This window comes from Kwoniella shandongensis, chromosome 8 (genome assembly GCF_008629635.2).
Source record: "Kwoniella shandongensis chromosome 8, complete sequence".
NCBI lineage: Eukaryota > Fungi > Basidiomycota > Tremellomycetes > Tremellales > Cryptococcaceae > Kwoniella > Kwoniella shandongensis.
Genome location: NC_089294.1, coordinates 1,056,858 through 1,073,897, shown reverse-complemented (window position 1 = coordinate 1,073,897; position 17,040 = coordinate 1,056,858). Strand labels below are relative to the sequence as shown.

General features: G+C 48.9%; 4 protein-coding genes across 4 annotated transcripts; 2 read left to right on the top strand and 2 right to left on the bottom strand.

The window, feature by feature from the left end:
• Positions 1-792: 792 nt before the first annotated feature.
• CI109_104839 (iron-sulfur clusters transporter ATM1, mitochondrial) lies at positions 793-3,366 on the bottom strand (the record flags this gene model as incomplete). Its single annotated transcript, XM_032007299.1, has 7 exons — positions 793-1,003; positions 1,079-1,710; positions 1,760-1,917; positions 1,975-2,149; positions 2,211-2,469; positions 2,527-2,713; positions 2,766-3,366. The coding sequence occupies 7 exons, from the start codon at positions 3,364-3,366 to the stop codon at positions 793-795; spliced, it is 2,223 nt and encodes a 740-aa protein (XP_031858413.1).
• Positions 3,367-4,010: 644 nt separating this feature from the next.
• On the top strand, positions 4,011-8,179 carry CI109_104838 (uncharacterized protein; the record flags this gene model as incomplete). The annotated part of the gene is made up of 18 exons (XM_032007300.1): positions 4,011-4,453; positions 4,507-4,582; positions 4,632-4,760; positions 4,823-5,420; positions 5,474-5,584; positions 5,637-5,718; positions 5,772-5,873; positions 5,926-6,039; positions 6,088-6,169; positions 6,218-6,479; positions 6,531-6,583; positions 6,642-6,821; positions 6,872-6,925; positions 6,981-7,070; positions 7,124-7,203; positions 7,266-7,697; positions 7,760-8,008; positions 8,074-8,179. 18 exons carry the CDS (start codon positions 4,011-4,013, stop codon positions 8,177-8,179), a joined length of 3,243 nt encoding a protein of 1,080 aa, XP_031858414.1.
• A 308-nt stretch (positions 8,180-8,487) lies between these two features.
• CI109_104837 (uncharacterized protein) lies at positions 8,488-10,751 on the bottom strand (the record flags this gene model as incomplete). The annotated part of the gene is made up of 7 exons (XM_032007301.2): positions 8,488-8,661; positions 8,752-9,291; positions 9,423-9,659; positions 9,752-9,862; positions 9,918-10,060; positions 10,129-10,322; positions 10,444-10,751. 7 exons carry the CDS (start codon positions 10,749-10,751, stop codon positions 8,488-8,490), a joined length of 1,707 nt encoding a protein of 568 aa, XP_031858415.2.
• Positions 10,752-11,367: 616 nt separating this feature from the next.
• On the top strand, positions 11,368-13,481 carry CI109_104836 (uncharacterized protein; the record flags this gene model as incomplete). The annotated part of the gene is made up of 4 exons (XM_032007302.1): positions 11,368-12,196; positions 12,262-12,525; positions 12,578-12,636; positions 12,690-13,481. The coding sequence occupies 4 exons, from the start codon at positions 11,368-11,370 to the stop codon at positions 13,479-13,481; spliced, it is 1,944 nt and encodes a 647-aa protein (XP_031858416.1).
• Positions 13,482-17,040: the final 3,559 nt, after the last annotated feature.

The following is a 17,040-nucleotide window of genomic DNA, read 5'->3' as shown; positions in this document are numbered from 1 at the left end:
GATCTGAAAGTATCAGCAGAAACCCAACCAGAGTCCGGAAAGCAAAAGAGGGCATTTCCCAGGGAGATTTATCACCAGTGGTCAAGTGGTCCGGAAATCCTTCGAGATAAGGTTGACAAAGTTCTGGTGCATCAAGACAAATCAACAACAACAGAAATACAGTGTGACGGTATTGTGGCAGGGAGCTAGCGACCCATATACTCCCTACTTTTGAAAGAGCGCACACCATTTGTGGTTACAATCAGTACTGAGATTGAGCCCAAACAGTAGTATGTACTTCTGGGGGAACCTTGCCTATGAAGATCGAACCTCACTTCTTCATTCTGCTTTGCAACTTCCCTTGCTTTTCCCAGCATTTCTTCCTGTTGGAACATGTCCCCATCACTCTTGGTTGTCACAAAACCCACCTTTATCATTACCTAGGCCACCACAATCTTCCACTTGCTCTTATCTGTCATGTTCCTTATCTCCTTCTGGTTTTGTACATATACCAACTGTTCTCCACTTTAAAACCATATACAGTGCTCTCTCTGTCTCAAAACACCATCAGTATACTTGTTTCAACTCACTGGGTTCCCAAACAATCAGTCGTCACGCTCTTCCCCTGTCGACAGATTTGCTGTCCATCACATCAATCTCCCATACGTTCCATTTCTATTGCTAGATTTCGTGCTCATCACCCTCTTCACTAATAGCTGTTGATATGTTCTTCCGTCCTTCGCAAATAGCCGTTCATGATATATACATCCACATGCAACCTGTTGATAACCGTCCAATCTATATCATTCATATTCACTTCTTCTCCGAAGTCGTCTTCACAACTTCTGCTTCTTCCCTCTGGGGATCAGCCGCCGTCGCTTGTGTACTTTCGGTCAATTGGGCTTGCCACAATCTGTAATATACGCCTCCTTCGATCTTCATGAGCTCTTCGTGAGATCCTTGTTCGGCAACTTTACCGTCTCGAAGGACGATGATGAGATCCGCGTCGGAGATGGTTCGCAGTCTACACGAGGGTTCAAGGTGATTAGCTTATTTGACACTGCAAGGAATGGGAGTGAGTGCGCAAAAATGGACTTACCGATGGGCGATGAAGACACTCGTCTTGATCTGGTCGACCAACAAAGAGTTGATGTTCCTCATCAATTCCGTCTCCGTGTAGACGTCCAAAGCCGATGTCGCCTCGTCAAAGAACAGGATTGGTGGATCCTTCAACAACAATCTCGCAACTGCCAATCTCTGTTTCTCTCCTCCTGAGATCATCAATCCCCTCTCTCCCACCTTCGTCTTGTACTTCTCCGGTAACCTTTGTATCGTCTCCTCCACATGCGCCTTCTTCGCAGCCGCGATGACCTCTTCGTCACTCGCTTCTAGGTTTCCGTATCTGATATTATGTAGGATGTCTGCGTGGAAGAGTGGTGTATCTTGCGGGACTACTCCAATCGCTTTTCTAAGTGATTCGAGGGAAACGTCTTTGATATCTTGTCCATCTATAAGGATTCGACCAGATTGGGAGTCGTAGAATCGGAAGAGGAGTCGGAATACAGTAGACTTTCCGCAACCGGAAGGTCCGACGATGGCGACCTTCTTACCTGCAGGAATGGTGAACGAGATATCCTTGAAGATCGGTCGATCAGGGTGGTATCCAAAATTGACATTATCAAAACGGATTTCGCCGCCCTTGAGTGCCAAGGGTTTAGTATTGGGTTTGTCCTGCGCAGGTTGTCAGTAAAGCCACCACATAGACCTTAGGCTCGCTCACTTTGATGGCTGAATCGAGAGACTGTAGGTTGAACATGACGTCCATGTCGATCAAACTCTGACGCAGTTCTCGGTAAACGGTTCCAAGGAAGTTGAGTGGAAGGGAAAGCTGGAAAACAAGCTGGTTGATCATGACCAGGTCTCCGACCGTCATTGTGCCTAACATCATCGTTAGCTTCGTTCGCAAGCATGACCTATCGGTAATTGGCATCTCACCCTTTACTATGCCCTGAGCACCGAGCAGCATCATCATCGTAAGAGCACTAGAGAAGATGAGGTTTTGTCCAGAGTTGAGCGCAGCCAATGAAGTTGCGATCTTGACGGAAGCCTTTTCATACGTCTTGAGGGTCGCATCGTACTGGGCCACCTCGAATCGTTCGTTGTTGAAGGCCTGCAGTAAAACCAGATAAGCCAACAATTCAACATCCTTGTCTTTGACGACAACAACCCACCTTGACTGCCTCGTAGTTGATCAACGAGTCCACTGCAACAGTTGCACCCTTGTTGTCCGCCGAGTTCGCATCTTTCCTAAACTTTGTTCTCCACGCGGTCGTCTGCACAGTGAACCAAGTATACAGGACCATCGTGATACCGGTGACAGCTGCAAAGTCCCATCCGAATTTGTATGAGAGGATACCGCAAACCATGCTGATTTCGAGGGCTGTGGGAATGACATGGAACACAATGGAGGAAAGAATGAATGATATGCCTCTGTGACAGTGATGTCAGCAATAGTGTTAATCATGAGGATGTGCTAGCGACACTCACTTGGTTCCTCGATCGATTGCTCTTGTCAAACCACCTGTCTGCCTTTCCAGGTGAAACTTCATGTCCATGCTAAGGAGATGCTCAAACGTCTCCCTAGCGACTTTTCGGATCGCACTCTGTGATACCGAAGCGAAGACCGCATTTCTCAACTCGCCGAAGAGTGTGGTCAGGATTCTAGCAGCACCATCTGTATCGAGCTTATCAGATAAGAACGGCTCAATATGAAAAGCGCAACTCACAACCGGCTATACTTGCTCCCGCCAGCACCCATACAGTGGTCGAGTCCGTGATAGGTACATTAAGACCATCTATGATGGCTTTGAAGAAGAATGGTACTTGAACGTTCAAAACCTTTCCAGCAACTAAGAGGGTGAGAGCTCCTATTACTCTTAGCTTGACTTTTGGGTTATCTTTCGGCCAGATATTGCCGGCTAGCTTGACAATGATACTCCAATCTGTCTTGTCTTGCGACTTGTCGACTTTCGGGCCGGCGGGTACAGCTGCTTTGTCGGGTGTGGTGACAGCGACAGCTTGAGGGGGTGGCGTCGATGTGGAGGAAGGTGGAGGAACGGATCGCCGTGATGAGGTGGAGAAGGCAGATGCTAGCACTGACGGTACCCCGCGATGCCGTATGGAGCCTTGCAGGTCGGCGTTTGCGACAGTAGCTCGTGGGGGTTTCTGTATCATTTGTCGACCTCTTGCCTGCGGCAGCTTGTCGACCAACGACGGCGCACGCGCCCTCGAAGACCATGACGTGTGCACATTTCTCGATGGACCAGCTACGGAGAAGATCGCTTGCGGCCGTTGAAGAACGTGTCGGCTGCAGGAGCCGAAGCTCATAGTGGAGAGGAGTGGATGAGGATCACTGTGTACCTCGTCAAGTGCAAGTGAGTTTGATGTGCAAGATCAAGTTGATGTTCGCTTTGTCAGACTACTATAAGTGAGGACCTCAGTGTCCGGATGTCCGTGAAATCTCGTTCATCGTCAACAAAATGATGCCATCCATCGTGCCTAGCTTTGCTATAAGAATAAGTAGCCGGTCAGTGCCACATCTCGTGGTTTGGGGATAACTCCGATACACAATGAGGGATAACGCCGGTTGAGGGATTCTCGCTTGGAACCGGACGATGTGTTATTGGGTGTGTAGTATCTTGCATTGTTACCGGCAAATGAAGCCACCGAGCAATCCACCGTCTCTCTTCATACATCCTCACCAAGGATACAGCTAAATATATACATAACAACCTTCCTTGCTTGCCTCAAATCTAACCATCACGACACCTCGAGGTTGACATCTTTCTTACAAGGGATCATACGAGAAGGCAAGCCATTGCATAGAAAGGCGAAGAAAAAAGAAGCCGGCTTTTCCGCTTTTGTGCGGAGTGGTTCCCGAGGTTGAAGCTTTTCATACCGTCGCTTAGTCGACAGCAACAACAATAAACAAAAACAACAACAACATCCATTCGTGATAGAACGTCCGTCCGATGAAGCGATCGTGGGAGAACAGTGGTGGAGCTCCAAACTATGGCAATGCTCAACCACCCCCGCAACAAGGTGACGAAGCGGTCTGGGTTCAGATGCCTTCGCATCCTTATGCTTCAGCATATCAATCCATGCCGAACCCTTTCACCCCTTCACCATTACACAATTCGACTACCTACGAACCTCAAACGTTGAACGCAGCTGGAGTGCACCAAGACAAGAAGCCGAGATTATCAGATGCAGGAGAAGCAATGATGCGGGATGGAGGATCATCACAGGGGAAGGATGGGGATAGTGATGGAGACGACGACGATGACGATGATGATGATGATGGAGATGACGATGCAGGCGGAAGTGGGAAGGGTACACCGGTCGGACGAGGAAAAGGAGGCAAGGGTAAAGGTCAGGAAGGAAAGCCCAAAGTCAAATTGACAAGAGGGTCGAGGTGAGTGGAATATTTCATTCAGACCAACATTGCGGTCACTCATATCCCAACAGAGCTTGTATCGCTTGTCGAAAAATCAAGATGCGATGTATACCGGACGATAATGGTCCACCTGGTGGGCCCTGCAAGGTGTGTCTTGTACTTATCTTCCGTGTCTATCAACTAACCTCTCTTGCAGCGTTGCAAATCAGGAGGGCACGAGTGTATTTTCGAGGAGTCGAACAGAGGGAAGCGGAGTACAAGGAAGAACGAAGCTTTGGCAGCGAAAGTTGCCAAGATGGAAGCTGCATTAAAGGGCATAGGATCAGTGAGTTGTCATCAATCATACTTGATAATCGTGTCGCAGAGCTGAACGTACCATGTGTCCAGGCTCTCAGTAATATCGACCAATCCTCGCTCAATTCCTTTTCCACCGCTCTTCATTCTACTACGAACGACCAGGACGTCATCAATCTCATCACCTCACATACCGCACCCTCCGTGGTTCCGACTCTGGCTGTTGCCATGAATCGTCAAGCTTATAGCGCACCTACGGACAACTATGCCGGCTCATTCGATCTGCAGAACCAGGTTAGGGGGGAAGATTCCGCCCATGGACAAGCGGGACATTCGCATCAACCACCAATGTCACCACGTCTGCATTCTCTGCCCGATAACGTTCTTTCTCCTCTCGGTCTACTGGCAGAAGCGAGTCTACAAAATACAGATGTATCAAATAAGAAGCATCTGGTGTCACAGGCATACACAAACCACAACGGGAAATCGTCCCACTCTCATCGACCCTCTCCGCTTGCGATGGATGGGCGGACGAACGCCGGTCGAAGTAGTAGCGCGATGAGCATGAGCTCAAGTAGCTATAGAATGGCAACGAGTGACGTGCGAGGTGGAGATGCAGGTGACGAAGAGGAAGGGGCGGCGTATGGACACAGCGGCAGAGGAGTGGCATCGCACAACTACTTCAAACCTGGTATGTATTTATTAGTGACTTTCCGAAAGTCCGACCTGACGTATTTATTACAGGCGCTTCTGCGACTCTGACCCTCCCTGGAACAGACGATCGACTTCCCGAGCTTCTTACAATGGTCACTCGCGAAGAGATCGGCGAATTATTCGACATATTCTTTGATAACAGTCAGTTCTTTGAACCCTTTGTATCAACCGCCCGCTGATTTGTCAGATTCAGTGTCGTTCCAGGTACCCCTGGTTTACAAAGAATTTCACACTCCCGATTTGGTCCTGCAACGGAGTCAATTCCTATGCACAGTGTGAGTGAGGAGCATTTCTGACACCAACGATCACTACTGACGAAGATGTCCAGAATCTGTGCCATTGCCGCTCGATATCACCACAAACGGCCGGATCTGCATCATCAGCTTTCAGCGTACGCTAAGCGTCTTGCATTCGAGGTTCCATCACGAGGGTAGGTCGCTGTGCAGTATCACCGATAGGAATGGAGCTGACTTATGTCATAGATATAAGAGTGTAGAGGTCGTTCAAGCATATTTGCTACTCTCGTTGTGGACGCTGGGTCCCGAGAAGACTTTCGAGCAAGATAGAACATGGTTGATGTTAGGTATGGCTATTCGGTGAGCTATTCTATGCTGTACTCAAAGCCTCGCTAATCGAGATACCAGAATGGCAACCGACCTAAACTTGCATCGAAAGAGCATCATGTCTGGCTTAGATACTGAAGAGGGAAGAGCTAGAGATCTAGAGGTAAGCTAACTGTACCACCAAGTCTGCTCCGAGCTGACCTTCGATCAGATAATCAACCGAGAACGATGTTGGTTGCATTGCTTTGTCTTGGACCGATCACTCAGCGCTCAGATGGGAAAACCCTACACTCTTCGCGAAGACTACATAATCCGTAACGCTTGCGAAGCATCTTGGCATCAGCAACGGTTCTCCTTGCCATCGGACCAAGCTCTGTCTGCATATGTCGTGCTACAGCAGATCATGTCACGGGCCATCGATTCTATCTACTCGTCGACGACTACGATCTCGGGATTAAGACACGACTGCGATTGTGAGCTATTTCAAGCAGTTTCGCTGACGTACAAGCTGACACGACGAATAGACATGTTGATAGTACGCTCTGCGCATGAGGAGCTGAGAAGGTGGTTGACAGAGGTGAGTCCGAACAGCCTATATGTCTGTAATCGCAAGACTGATATATCGCACTTTGCAGTGGAATAAGCCTGAAAAGTCCGTCAGCGCTTGGGGCAATGGCGGACCCACAGCTGATTTGTCCAACGACAGATTCTCCGCGACCGTCGACAGCAAGCTGGAGTACGACAGTCGAGCTCAGTTCTATTTTGCGTATTCGTCGTTGGTGCTGTACTCGTTCGGCTTGGAGAATGCGTTAGAGGTGCGTCTGGCGATACGCAGCGGTGGACAGGAGCTGATAATCTTATACAGAGGGCCAAGATGGATATTTCATTCTTCCTCACCAACGTGTATGAGGCTGCAACGGTAAGCTTGCATGTAGTACGGGATGATGACACAGGCTGATTTCGGTCGTGTTCAGCGGGTGTGCACCGTTGTTAAGGAGGAGTTCTTGCCTAAGGGATATCTGCCTTATCTCCCCGACACCAATTTCGTCATGTGCAGTTATGCTGTAAGTGCATGCCAACTGGATGAAAATGTAGGCCATGCTGACCTTCTGTACAGCTGCTCTCCTTGCTGAAGCTGCTCAAGCCTGAGCTGCGACCATATCACGACTCTGAAGAACCTATCTTCAAGCTCGTCTCGTGAGTTCGCGGAAGCCCTACATCAACAGGCGTTTGCTGATATCTAACGTGGCACCTAACAGCGAAATGGCCGACATCCTCGAAGACTGCGCTGTTGATCCATCTCATCAACCAGCGATCTATGCCGCTTTCATCCGGGAAATCGTGCGAAAAACTCGAGAACTTCGTTATGGTCCCGGCACCGCGCCCGCTTCTCCGGGTGGACCCTTAGCCGCTCAAGCGCACCCTCACCATGCTCATGCTCATTCCTTGCATCATCACATGAGCGTGATCGACCAACTCAATGCGAGTGCGAATGCTGCGGCTATGGCAGGCGGTCCGACAGGCAACGGAGCGACGCAAAGTCAACAGCAACAAGCTACTGCAGCTGCTGGTACGGGCGTATATGACCCGCAGCTGATGGATCAGACGGCGAATTGGCAACCGGGTGAGATGTTGCCAGGTCATTCAGGAGAGACGCAGTTCACATTCATTCCACAAGGTGGTGATATGATGTAAGTGGGACTTCGCTGGTACTGTAATCCCCATAGCTAATGAGTGTGCTTTGACGTGACAGGATCCTCCCTTCCCAAGCTGGCCCGTCAATAGCCCCCTCACCGACAGCCGCGTTCCTCCAAAACCCCGCTACGGGCAACTCGTACTCCACCCCTCAAGCTTCTGCTGGCTGGGCAGAGTATCTGCCCACTTTCATGTCGTCAGATGGGTTTGATGGGTGGGACGGTAGTATGTTGTTACCTGGTTTCGGCCGGAATCAAATAACGTTGAGTGGAGGACTGCTGCACAGTCAATATGGGAGTGGTATCATGTGAGTGGCGTGGTTCTGAGGAGGTCTGGTCCTGCGATATTGATGTAACTCTCGTCGCGTTACAGAACACCGGCACAACATACACCGGCACAAAGTAGGATGGGTAGTCGAACAGGAAGTAGAGCGCAAACACCCGCTTTGCACCATTCGTCGCCTGGAATGGGTCCATAATTCATGGTCGGAGTGTGAGATTGGTCCATACAGGCATAATCTGTGAACCAGGAGAGGGGAGGAGTGCTTCTTTTTGGTGATGGAAGGAGGATGAGGATGAAATCTGATGTTGTACATCGTTTTTGGTTATTTGTACAATTTTATAAAATGAAAGGGTCGCTTCCGACCCAGTATATTGCTTTCAAAAAACGCTGCGCCTGCCACGCAGGCCATCATGCATCTGGAGGGCAGTAAGCGCACGAAGGCCATTATGCATGATACAGCCATCTACATTGCACCACCCATATCTCGCAGCCAAGGTTCTACTCCTATTCCTGCGTTGTGGAAGTCTTCGATGTGGACAACGGTCGGAAAGCGATTTCCCTTGGTAGGCGGAATTCGAGGCAGTACATATCCTTGTTGGGAGCCACTGATCGGACGTGATGCAAATTGTAATCCTCGACTTGGGGTGTGAGGTCGTATGACAGGTACTCGCTTGCACGCTGTACCAAATGCCGAAGAGTCAGCACTGTTACCACCACAGCAATTGCTGGTTTGCTGATGTTGATGGAGAACCGAGGCGACAGACTCACTTTCAGAATATCGGGCTCTGCCTTCTCCCGTTCAATCTCCCTCGTGAAGCAATAACAATGTACGATAGGCATCTCCACTCCTTCTCCCTTTGCGCCATACACCTCAGTGAATGATGGAATCGATAAAAGCGGTGTATAAGATCCGGAGTATGAGCCGAGGAAAGTGAGTGCGGAATCGGGGAGGTTCATGATGAAGTGGGAGATGGTACGTGGTGGTGTTGACTGTGTCTCGGTTGCCGTTGCAGGGTTGGAAGTAGAAGCGGTAGTTGTCTCCTGCGAAGTAGTAGACGTCGATGGTAAGATTGCGGAAGCAAGAGAGGCTAACGACGATGTGATATTCTCGACAATTGAAGAAGGGGCCGAAGTTTCCTCCGCAGCCTTCAGTCGTTCTCGCTCTTTTCGAGCTTCTTTTTGTCGCTTTCGCTGTTCGTTCTTCGAGATGATCGTGCTCGGGGTGAAAGATTTTTCCCATGCTTCGAGGACTGCAAAAGAGATGAAGTCGTGTCCGTCCATTTCGAATACTCGAAGGGTCTCTTCCACCTGTTCTCGAATCACGGTTGTCAGTGACTGCTCTTTCGTGTCTATTTCTACGCGCTGTTTCTCCCCCTGGAGATCCTCGTCTTCGGCGGGCGAGGGATGTATCTGCAGCCTGTCGTCATTCCACCACTCACATGATTCTTCACCCTGTTCTCCCTCATCCACTTCACTCCTTCCGGATTCAGATCGTTCCCCAAAACATACGCCCCCCTCTTAGCAGCAGGGACTACGAACGGTCCCACACCTGCCATCACGTCCGCCACAATTGACCCGGGAGGGAAGAGCGAGATCAGACGATCGTGTTCGCCGTGTAATCGGGAGTTCCAATATACGCGCGAGAAATCGAAGGTGAATATACAGTTGGATTCATTCTGCGCGAAAAGCGTCAGTCAAGTCTCAAGCTATTATGTGGACGTAGAATAGCTAGATTCCAGGGTGCAGTGGAGGAAGGTGAGGAACTTACAACGCTCGTGATGTAGTCTTTCTCTCCCGCAATCACTTCCATGTCAAAGTACCTATATTGCGCATGGATCGTGTCCAGCTTGTTGACAATGGTTCGCAATCCGGGGTTTTTCTACGCTCACGAGTCAATAAGCAGCTTGAAAGGTACGAATCGTACGGCCACTCACATCAAGAATGACCTGACCAATGACGAATCGGTATGGTAACCACTCTTCTCTCAGGTTCATATGTCCGATATGTCCAGTCGAAGTGAATGACGAAGGAATATCATCGCTTTGCGTAGTTGGCAAAACCGCTGCAAGAATCTCCGCTACATCCAAATCCAACATCAGCTATCGTGCTAAGGGTGAAGCAATCCTCACACAGATGTAGACTCACAAGGAGACCAATTATCGTATCCCATAGAAATGAGCTCTTGTCTGAAGCCCTTCCCCTCAGCTTTCAGGACTTCCAATGCGTCGGAAGGTAATTCAGACTCGTCTTGCGCTCGTAGTCGGAGGAGCTTGAGACCTCTCTCGCCTTCTTGCTTGGAATCGACGATGAACTTGACTTTTGGCAAGTCCAATAACAAACTATATCACAGTAGACATATGATCAGCCATCATTCCATAAGAGGCCCAAGAGAGAAGCCCTGTCTCCATATGACAAGATAGGACGATCGCTTGTTCACCATCACTCGCTCGCCCAACTCACTCTTTGATAGCAGGATTTGATCTCAACGTCCCAATTTTGGACGCTTCCACCACAGCTGATAACACTTTGACCTGTACGTCGAACGCAGCTCTATCAAGTTTCTGCATACCAATAAGTCTAGGAGGTCGATGACTTTCTTTCAGATCAACGAGCGGTTTGGACGAAGAGGAAGAGGCCGAAGAAGCGGGAGTTTGGGTAGAGACGGACATGGTGGAGAGAGGTCCAGGGCGAGCTCGGACGATGGCAGGACGAAGGCGAGGCAGAGAGTGAGCTGTGCGACGTAGTTGTGGGAGCAGCGATCTCAGCATGAGCTGGGCGATCAGAGGTGTGCGAAATTTGTAGCTGTGTGTACTAGTGATGCACAGGCAAGGTACAAAGAAGTATGGGATTTGAAAGTGAAATTTCAAAAACAAATGTTGAGCGACGAGTGAACGAGCGGTGGAGGACGATCAATTTATCCGGCAATCAAGTCATCCAGTCATCCTGCTGAATCGATTCCAGACTCCTTCACATCTCACATTGCACAAATCAATTGCCCACTGATATATGTGTTAGTGTTCGAGCATACTAGACTGAGAGGAGCCAGACGGATACCACGATAACCGAATAATGGCATCATGAGCCATAGGAGTGATGGATCAGCCCTCCTCCGCGGCCGACCGATGAAACGTCGAATGTAGACCTCCTTTCACAGATCGACAGAAAGGATATTCGCAGCCCAAACCGGATAGTGGCTATACTGACACTGTCCATTCTCTATATCCTTTGAGCAGCCCCTCTTTTGGGTATACTGAGATTTTCGGCGTTGTTTGGACAGCGATGATACACGACTGCCTCGTTAATCCACTTATACTGGTATGGATACTATAAGATCTCATATTTGTCCATCGCAGAGCGCAAGCATACCATAGCCTGCAGCTGATCATGTCCTCACTGACCCTTCAGGATCCGACGACAAGCTTACTAGCGCCTGGTGCGCCGGTTGCCCCGTCAAACACCCCCATCACAGCGGTATCTAGCGAAAGTGTTATTGCCGACGGTAGCCCTTTAGTAACCACCACTCCAGACGCCGCGACCAAGCCTACCGCTATTGCTACACCTGCTTCTAACCCGCCGACGCCGATAACGACCGGCTCTCCGATCGAAGAGCTCGATGTGCCATACGTCACGAAGGAGGCGGACGGATCGATTAGCTGGTTACCCCAGGTCGTCGATTCGAGCGGACAGGCTTCCGTCTCTTCCTCCTCCGGACCGTCGCTGTCCAACTCCCAAGCAACGAGTGGCCCTCCAGCATCAAGGCAAGTCTTGTTTCTGCCTCTTTATGATGGTCTGTGCTTATTCGGCTTTCCGTATTATAGCTCTCCAATCACTTTAAGTGCAGCCGGTTCAATAAGTTCATCACAAGCGCATCCGTCCAGCAGCACAAGAGTCGTTGTGATCACCGATAGCGGCTCGGCAACTGTAACTTCGAGTCTTCAAGACATCTCTCTTGCCAACGAGTACTCCTCGACCGGGACCATCTCATCGACGTCGGCAACGATATCACGTCTTCTCCCGACTGCTATCGCTTCTGCTTCGAGTGGTATCCTCAACGGCAAGCTGACACCAACCGCGACACCTCTAACCTTGGCTTTGAATACGACTTCATCGTCGACCACTCGAATTACCACCGACCGCGGGTTAGGCGTAGTGGCTGAAGATATCTCTACTTCAAGTTTGGCCTCTCTGTATCACAACTCAAGTGCATCGAGTTGTAAGTCCCGTTCTCATCGCGAGATATATATACCTTCGAACCGAGCTGATCTTTTTACACATCAGCCGCTACAAGGTCGAGTGTGAACAGCGTCTCGCTGACTGACATCTCAAACGCTGCTACCATCACCTCAACCGCCACCGCTTCGTCACACTCGACCGCTGAGACCACCTTCGTATCTAATGGTGTCACGTTGTCAGGCCAAGCCGCCGTAGCGGCCCTCGCTGCTGCTCAGAGTTCTTCGGTATCCGATGCGAGCTCTGCGGCAGCGTCTTCTGGATCTACCAGCGAGGAACAGAAAAGCGGATTAAGTTCAATCGCTATTGTCGGTGAGTCCGCTCCATCAATACTAGGTTGTGATCAGTCTGACATGGGCCGCAGGAATCGTCGGAGGCGTGTTAGTAGCTCTGATCATGCTTTACTTGATTTGGTCACAATGGGTGAGTCCCCACACTAATACAGTCAGCAAGCGCTAACGCGACTCCATCGTCAGCGCAAGAAGCGAGCACGCAAGACTCTAGGCGAAGAGATTCCAGATGGGGACAATGACGAAAAACGCATTCGAGACTCGTTCGACGACTACGACAATCGCATGACCCGTTCTAGCTTCGGTGCCGAGATTCCGATCACTCCTCTCTCGCAACGTCGTCGACGACCTCGCGATACTTATGTTGACGAATACGGGAATACGATGTACGACCCGACTCAGACGTATTATAGTGATAATCGCGCACAGACGGGATATTACACTGAGGGAGATTACGATGAGGGTAGGACGGAGTATGGTCTGACCCAATATGGGGATGGGATGACAGCAGCTTTGGCAGATGGGATGGCCACTGGAATAGCAGGTCAGGATGAAAACCCCTTCGTTCCCGTTCCACCTGTACCCCGAGTCCCGTCGACATACGCTATCAACAAACACGACACGATGCGAGCGTCAGCCCCTGTACCGGTACAATCCCAATATGGTGGTGATGGTCGGGAGACTGGCTATGGGGGAAGTATTTACGACGTCTACGGTGGAAGTGGCGGTGAATCGCGTCCCCAAACACAATTCAGCGAAACCGAACCGAGCACCTCAAACCTCCTGCCATGGCTCAACAGGGGTGGTCAGATGCCTCCGCCACCCGTTCCACCACTTCCGGAGGGTCAGGATCACCTGCGAGCTCTTGAGCCAGCAAGAGCACCCCCGAGAGCTGTGATGGCGCAGACACCGATGGGAGCGGTACCGATGGGATATGGTGGAGAATTGGATGAGGCACCTATACCCGCCTTTCGGTAGACATCGTACCAGTAATGGATAACTATAAGTGTCAATTGTATACCCGGGTTCTAGTGCTATTCGACTGTCATCGGCTCTTATACCCTTAGCTTGTGCAGTATGCAAATATGCATTCGCACCAATATCATCCATTTGTCACCTTCGCACTGTCACAAATACAGCAAAGTGATACCATGTCCGCTTACATCGATTTACACAACTCGTTCCCCAGCGGGACGTACGGTAGTTGTCTATAGGCTATGCCGAAAGCTTGACTTAGGAGCTTGCGTGTGCTTTCTGTGAGATCATTCAATCATAGTTGTATGCATATGTGCTGAGACAGAGACAGATATACATGGTGGTGTGCTTGGGACACTGTTTATGGTGCATTCCTTTTGTCATCCTCGACTGTCATATGCTGAGTACTTGACTCATAAGATTCACATTGGCTCTTTCATTCATGTCTATCGCACATCGTCCAAGTGCAGGCTTGTCGTATACACCCGTGAAAGGAAAGATAATGGACCAATGAGACGTAGAGGTTTTGTAACAACAAGGGTCATGATTGTGAGGTCATTGCTCTTGATATGGGATGGGCATGAAAATGACATCAAATGACTTATTTGGGGAGCAGTGTGTATTATGATGTCATACATGATGTTTTTGTAGGCTGTCAGCCAGCAGTGCTGCAAGAATGACATTACAGCTGTATGTTACACTTCTGAAACACAGTATTGTGACCTTTGTTGTGGTGTGTCACACAACCTTTGTTTCCCTTTATAGTGTTGTTTCAACACCAGAAACACCATATACATCCAGTACTTGTGTGAATCCTTGATGAGCACCCAGTCTATCCTTTCAACGGCAACATCGCGCTTTCATGATTCACAGGGGACAGATTCAGAAATCTGCCTTTTCTTGTCTATATGAAGCATGATACTTTCCGAATCCTACTTCCACCTCAACATTGTTTTCCCATTCAGAACACACACAAGTACTTCAAACCTCTGCTCTCACATACAGCTGTCCCAGATCCACCCTTACAATGCCGAAGCCAAACCAAGGAAGCTCCCATATATCATCAAATTCTGGTGGCAACTCAAACTTTGCTGGGTATAGTCCCTATACACACACATCCCACAGTCATCAGCAATCTGCCCGTCCAATCCAAGGCACCGGTCTTGGGTCAGCCAACAGTCAGATTGTATTTGGACCAAATCCCCAAAATGAACCAAATACCACTTATCCTACCAACCAATATGTTGAGTTTGACCGCATGCTCTTCCCCGACCCACAATACGATCAAGGTTCACTGCTATTAAAGCCAGCAAAGTTTGATCCTCCAAGCCCTTATGACGAACTCCTAATGTATAAAGGACCTAATCCAGGGGGTCTTGAGAATGAGCAGACAGCCATGATTGATCAGATGGCATCTGAGATGGGGATTGGGCAATCTGACCCTACCTATATCTATACAAAGGCAATCAGTCTTGGTGATTTTGAGGAGGCAGTCATGGCCACACTGACAAAACAAAGTGGTGGAAAAAGGACTCTACATCAAATCTGATTCCAAGTGAGTAACCCAGCAAATAGAGTGTACAAGCATGAGCAAGAGGTTTCTATCCCTGTTACAATTTCGGATGGGATATGGGAAGGGGATATGAACAACAATGGTACATACAATTTCAAAACAGTGGCACTCATGACTTTACCAGACACCGGCAAAAATCTTGGTGAAAGTGTGTCCTTGGGAGATTTGACATTACAGAAAGATGTCCACCCAGACATACTTGATCATCGTCGCTTCCCAGGGAAAGTCTCGCGCCAGTGGAGATCCAGTATACTTCATGATCTAGGTGTAGACCGTGGCAGATATGGTCCTGGAAAGGGCTTCTTCAGACACGCATCCAATTCGACAGAAGCCACCATCCACTGTCAAGGCGCTGTGAAAGAGCCCTTTGAACATCATGAGGGAAGAGGTTCAAAGAGCCCGCTGTCCCGTGTTCCATTCACAATCAATATCAAAGCCTACCTGAAACTCAATGAACCTGAAGAAGTCCTCAGTCAGCATAGTTAGTCTGATTTCTTTTGAAGAGATCTATACCTGCGAGTAATTTGTGAGCCAAGATCTTTCATCTTGCAGGTGTGCTTGAGCTGAACAGAATTCTGTGTGCTGTTTGAGCAGTCCAAAATCATGTGACATATACACTCTGGCATTTTCTGCTCCAACAACAACTAGGAAACTTTGATACAACCCTCAAGTGCAACTATGTGAATGTCACCTTTTCTCATTACCTTTCCCCTTCTTTACACCCCTCTTTGAAGGATCAGTCCTCAACACACGTATCTGTCTAAATCACCCTCCTTGCTATCATATCAGCCATACTGCTGTCCTTCCCATCATTTCTGTTACACAAATCATCTCTACTTATTGCCTTGACCTCTACATGATTTAGTTGTCAGCATGTCTACAGTCCTGACAGTCTTGGTAGCTCTTGCCTCCTTCACAGGACTGATACTCTGTTCCTCCTGCTTTTCTGTTCATTGTTATGTCCATCACCACCCTCCAATTCTGTTTATATTACTACCTTTCATCACATTACACTTGTCTTTCTTTCAAATGCAAATCTGCATCCACCAACCTCTACCCCTATGGTCCTGTTTACAGATATTTGGTCCACCGCACCAGAATACGTACATCATCATCTGAATACAAAGTGTCCATATTCATTTGTTGGGAAATTCTTCTCCTTTTCTGCTGTTATGGCTGACTGGAAGGCAATAAAAGGCTATATTGGATCACGTGATTGTCCCTTCCTCTAGCCGCTCGCTCAACAGTCCACTTTGTCTTACTCAACCTTCATGTACATATTATGCATACGGCTTCTCATTTGTCATGTGGCAAGCTATATCGGAGAAGAGATGTCAGAGGCAAGTCCAATGACAAGCCTGTATGGTGACACAAGATACAAATAGGTTCAAGTTCTATAGCAAATAGAACTAGTTGAGTACCAAGTGTACAAGACTTGGTGTCCTAAACGCCAAAGTGGCAAAACCTATGTGTGCCACCCATGTCCGGCCTTACTTCCTTTCTCCTAATTCAGCAACAACTCTTGCTCAGTAATCTTTCTCAAACTTTTTCAAGCTTTCGTGTAGCTTTGTCAGCTCTTGGCCAGGTTTTCCCAGGCATTCAGGCTAGTCATTGCTATATCTCTTGGCAACGGGTGTGGTACAACAAGCTCCGTTGTAGCACTACACCGTAGGTCTCTTAGCAGGCCTAGCGTGGTACCACCGAGATTCGACGGAGAAGGGCTAACCGTCCGGTTCTCGTTCAACCGCTCTTGCATTATTACTTCGTTCGAGATTCGTTTGCGTCTAAGTCGAGGAAGGGTAGCGTGTCGTACTCGTACATGTCTCATAGTGCTGTAGAATTAGGTGTGTACTATTATCTAACTACGGTCTAACTAACTAAATGACTACGGAAAGGGGAAAGGAAATTGTGGGTTAAATGCTAACTTCCGTCGACCCCAAGGCGTTCCTTCTGAGGAAGCCAAGTCGAAGGTCAGCGGAGCTACTGTCG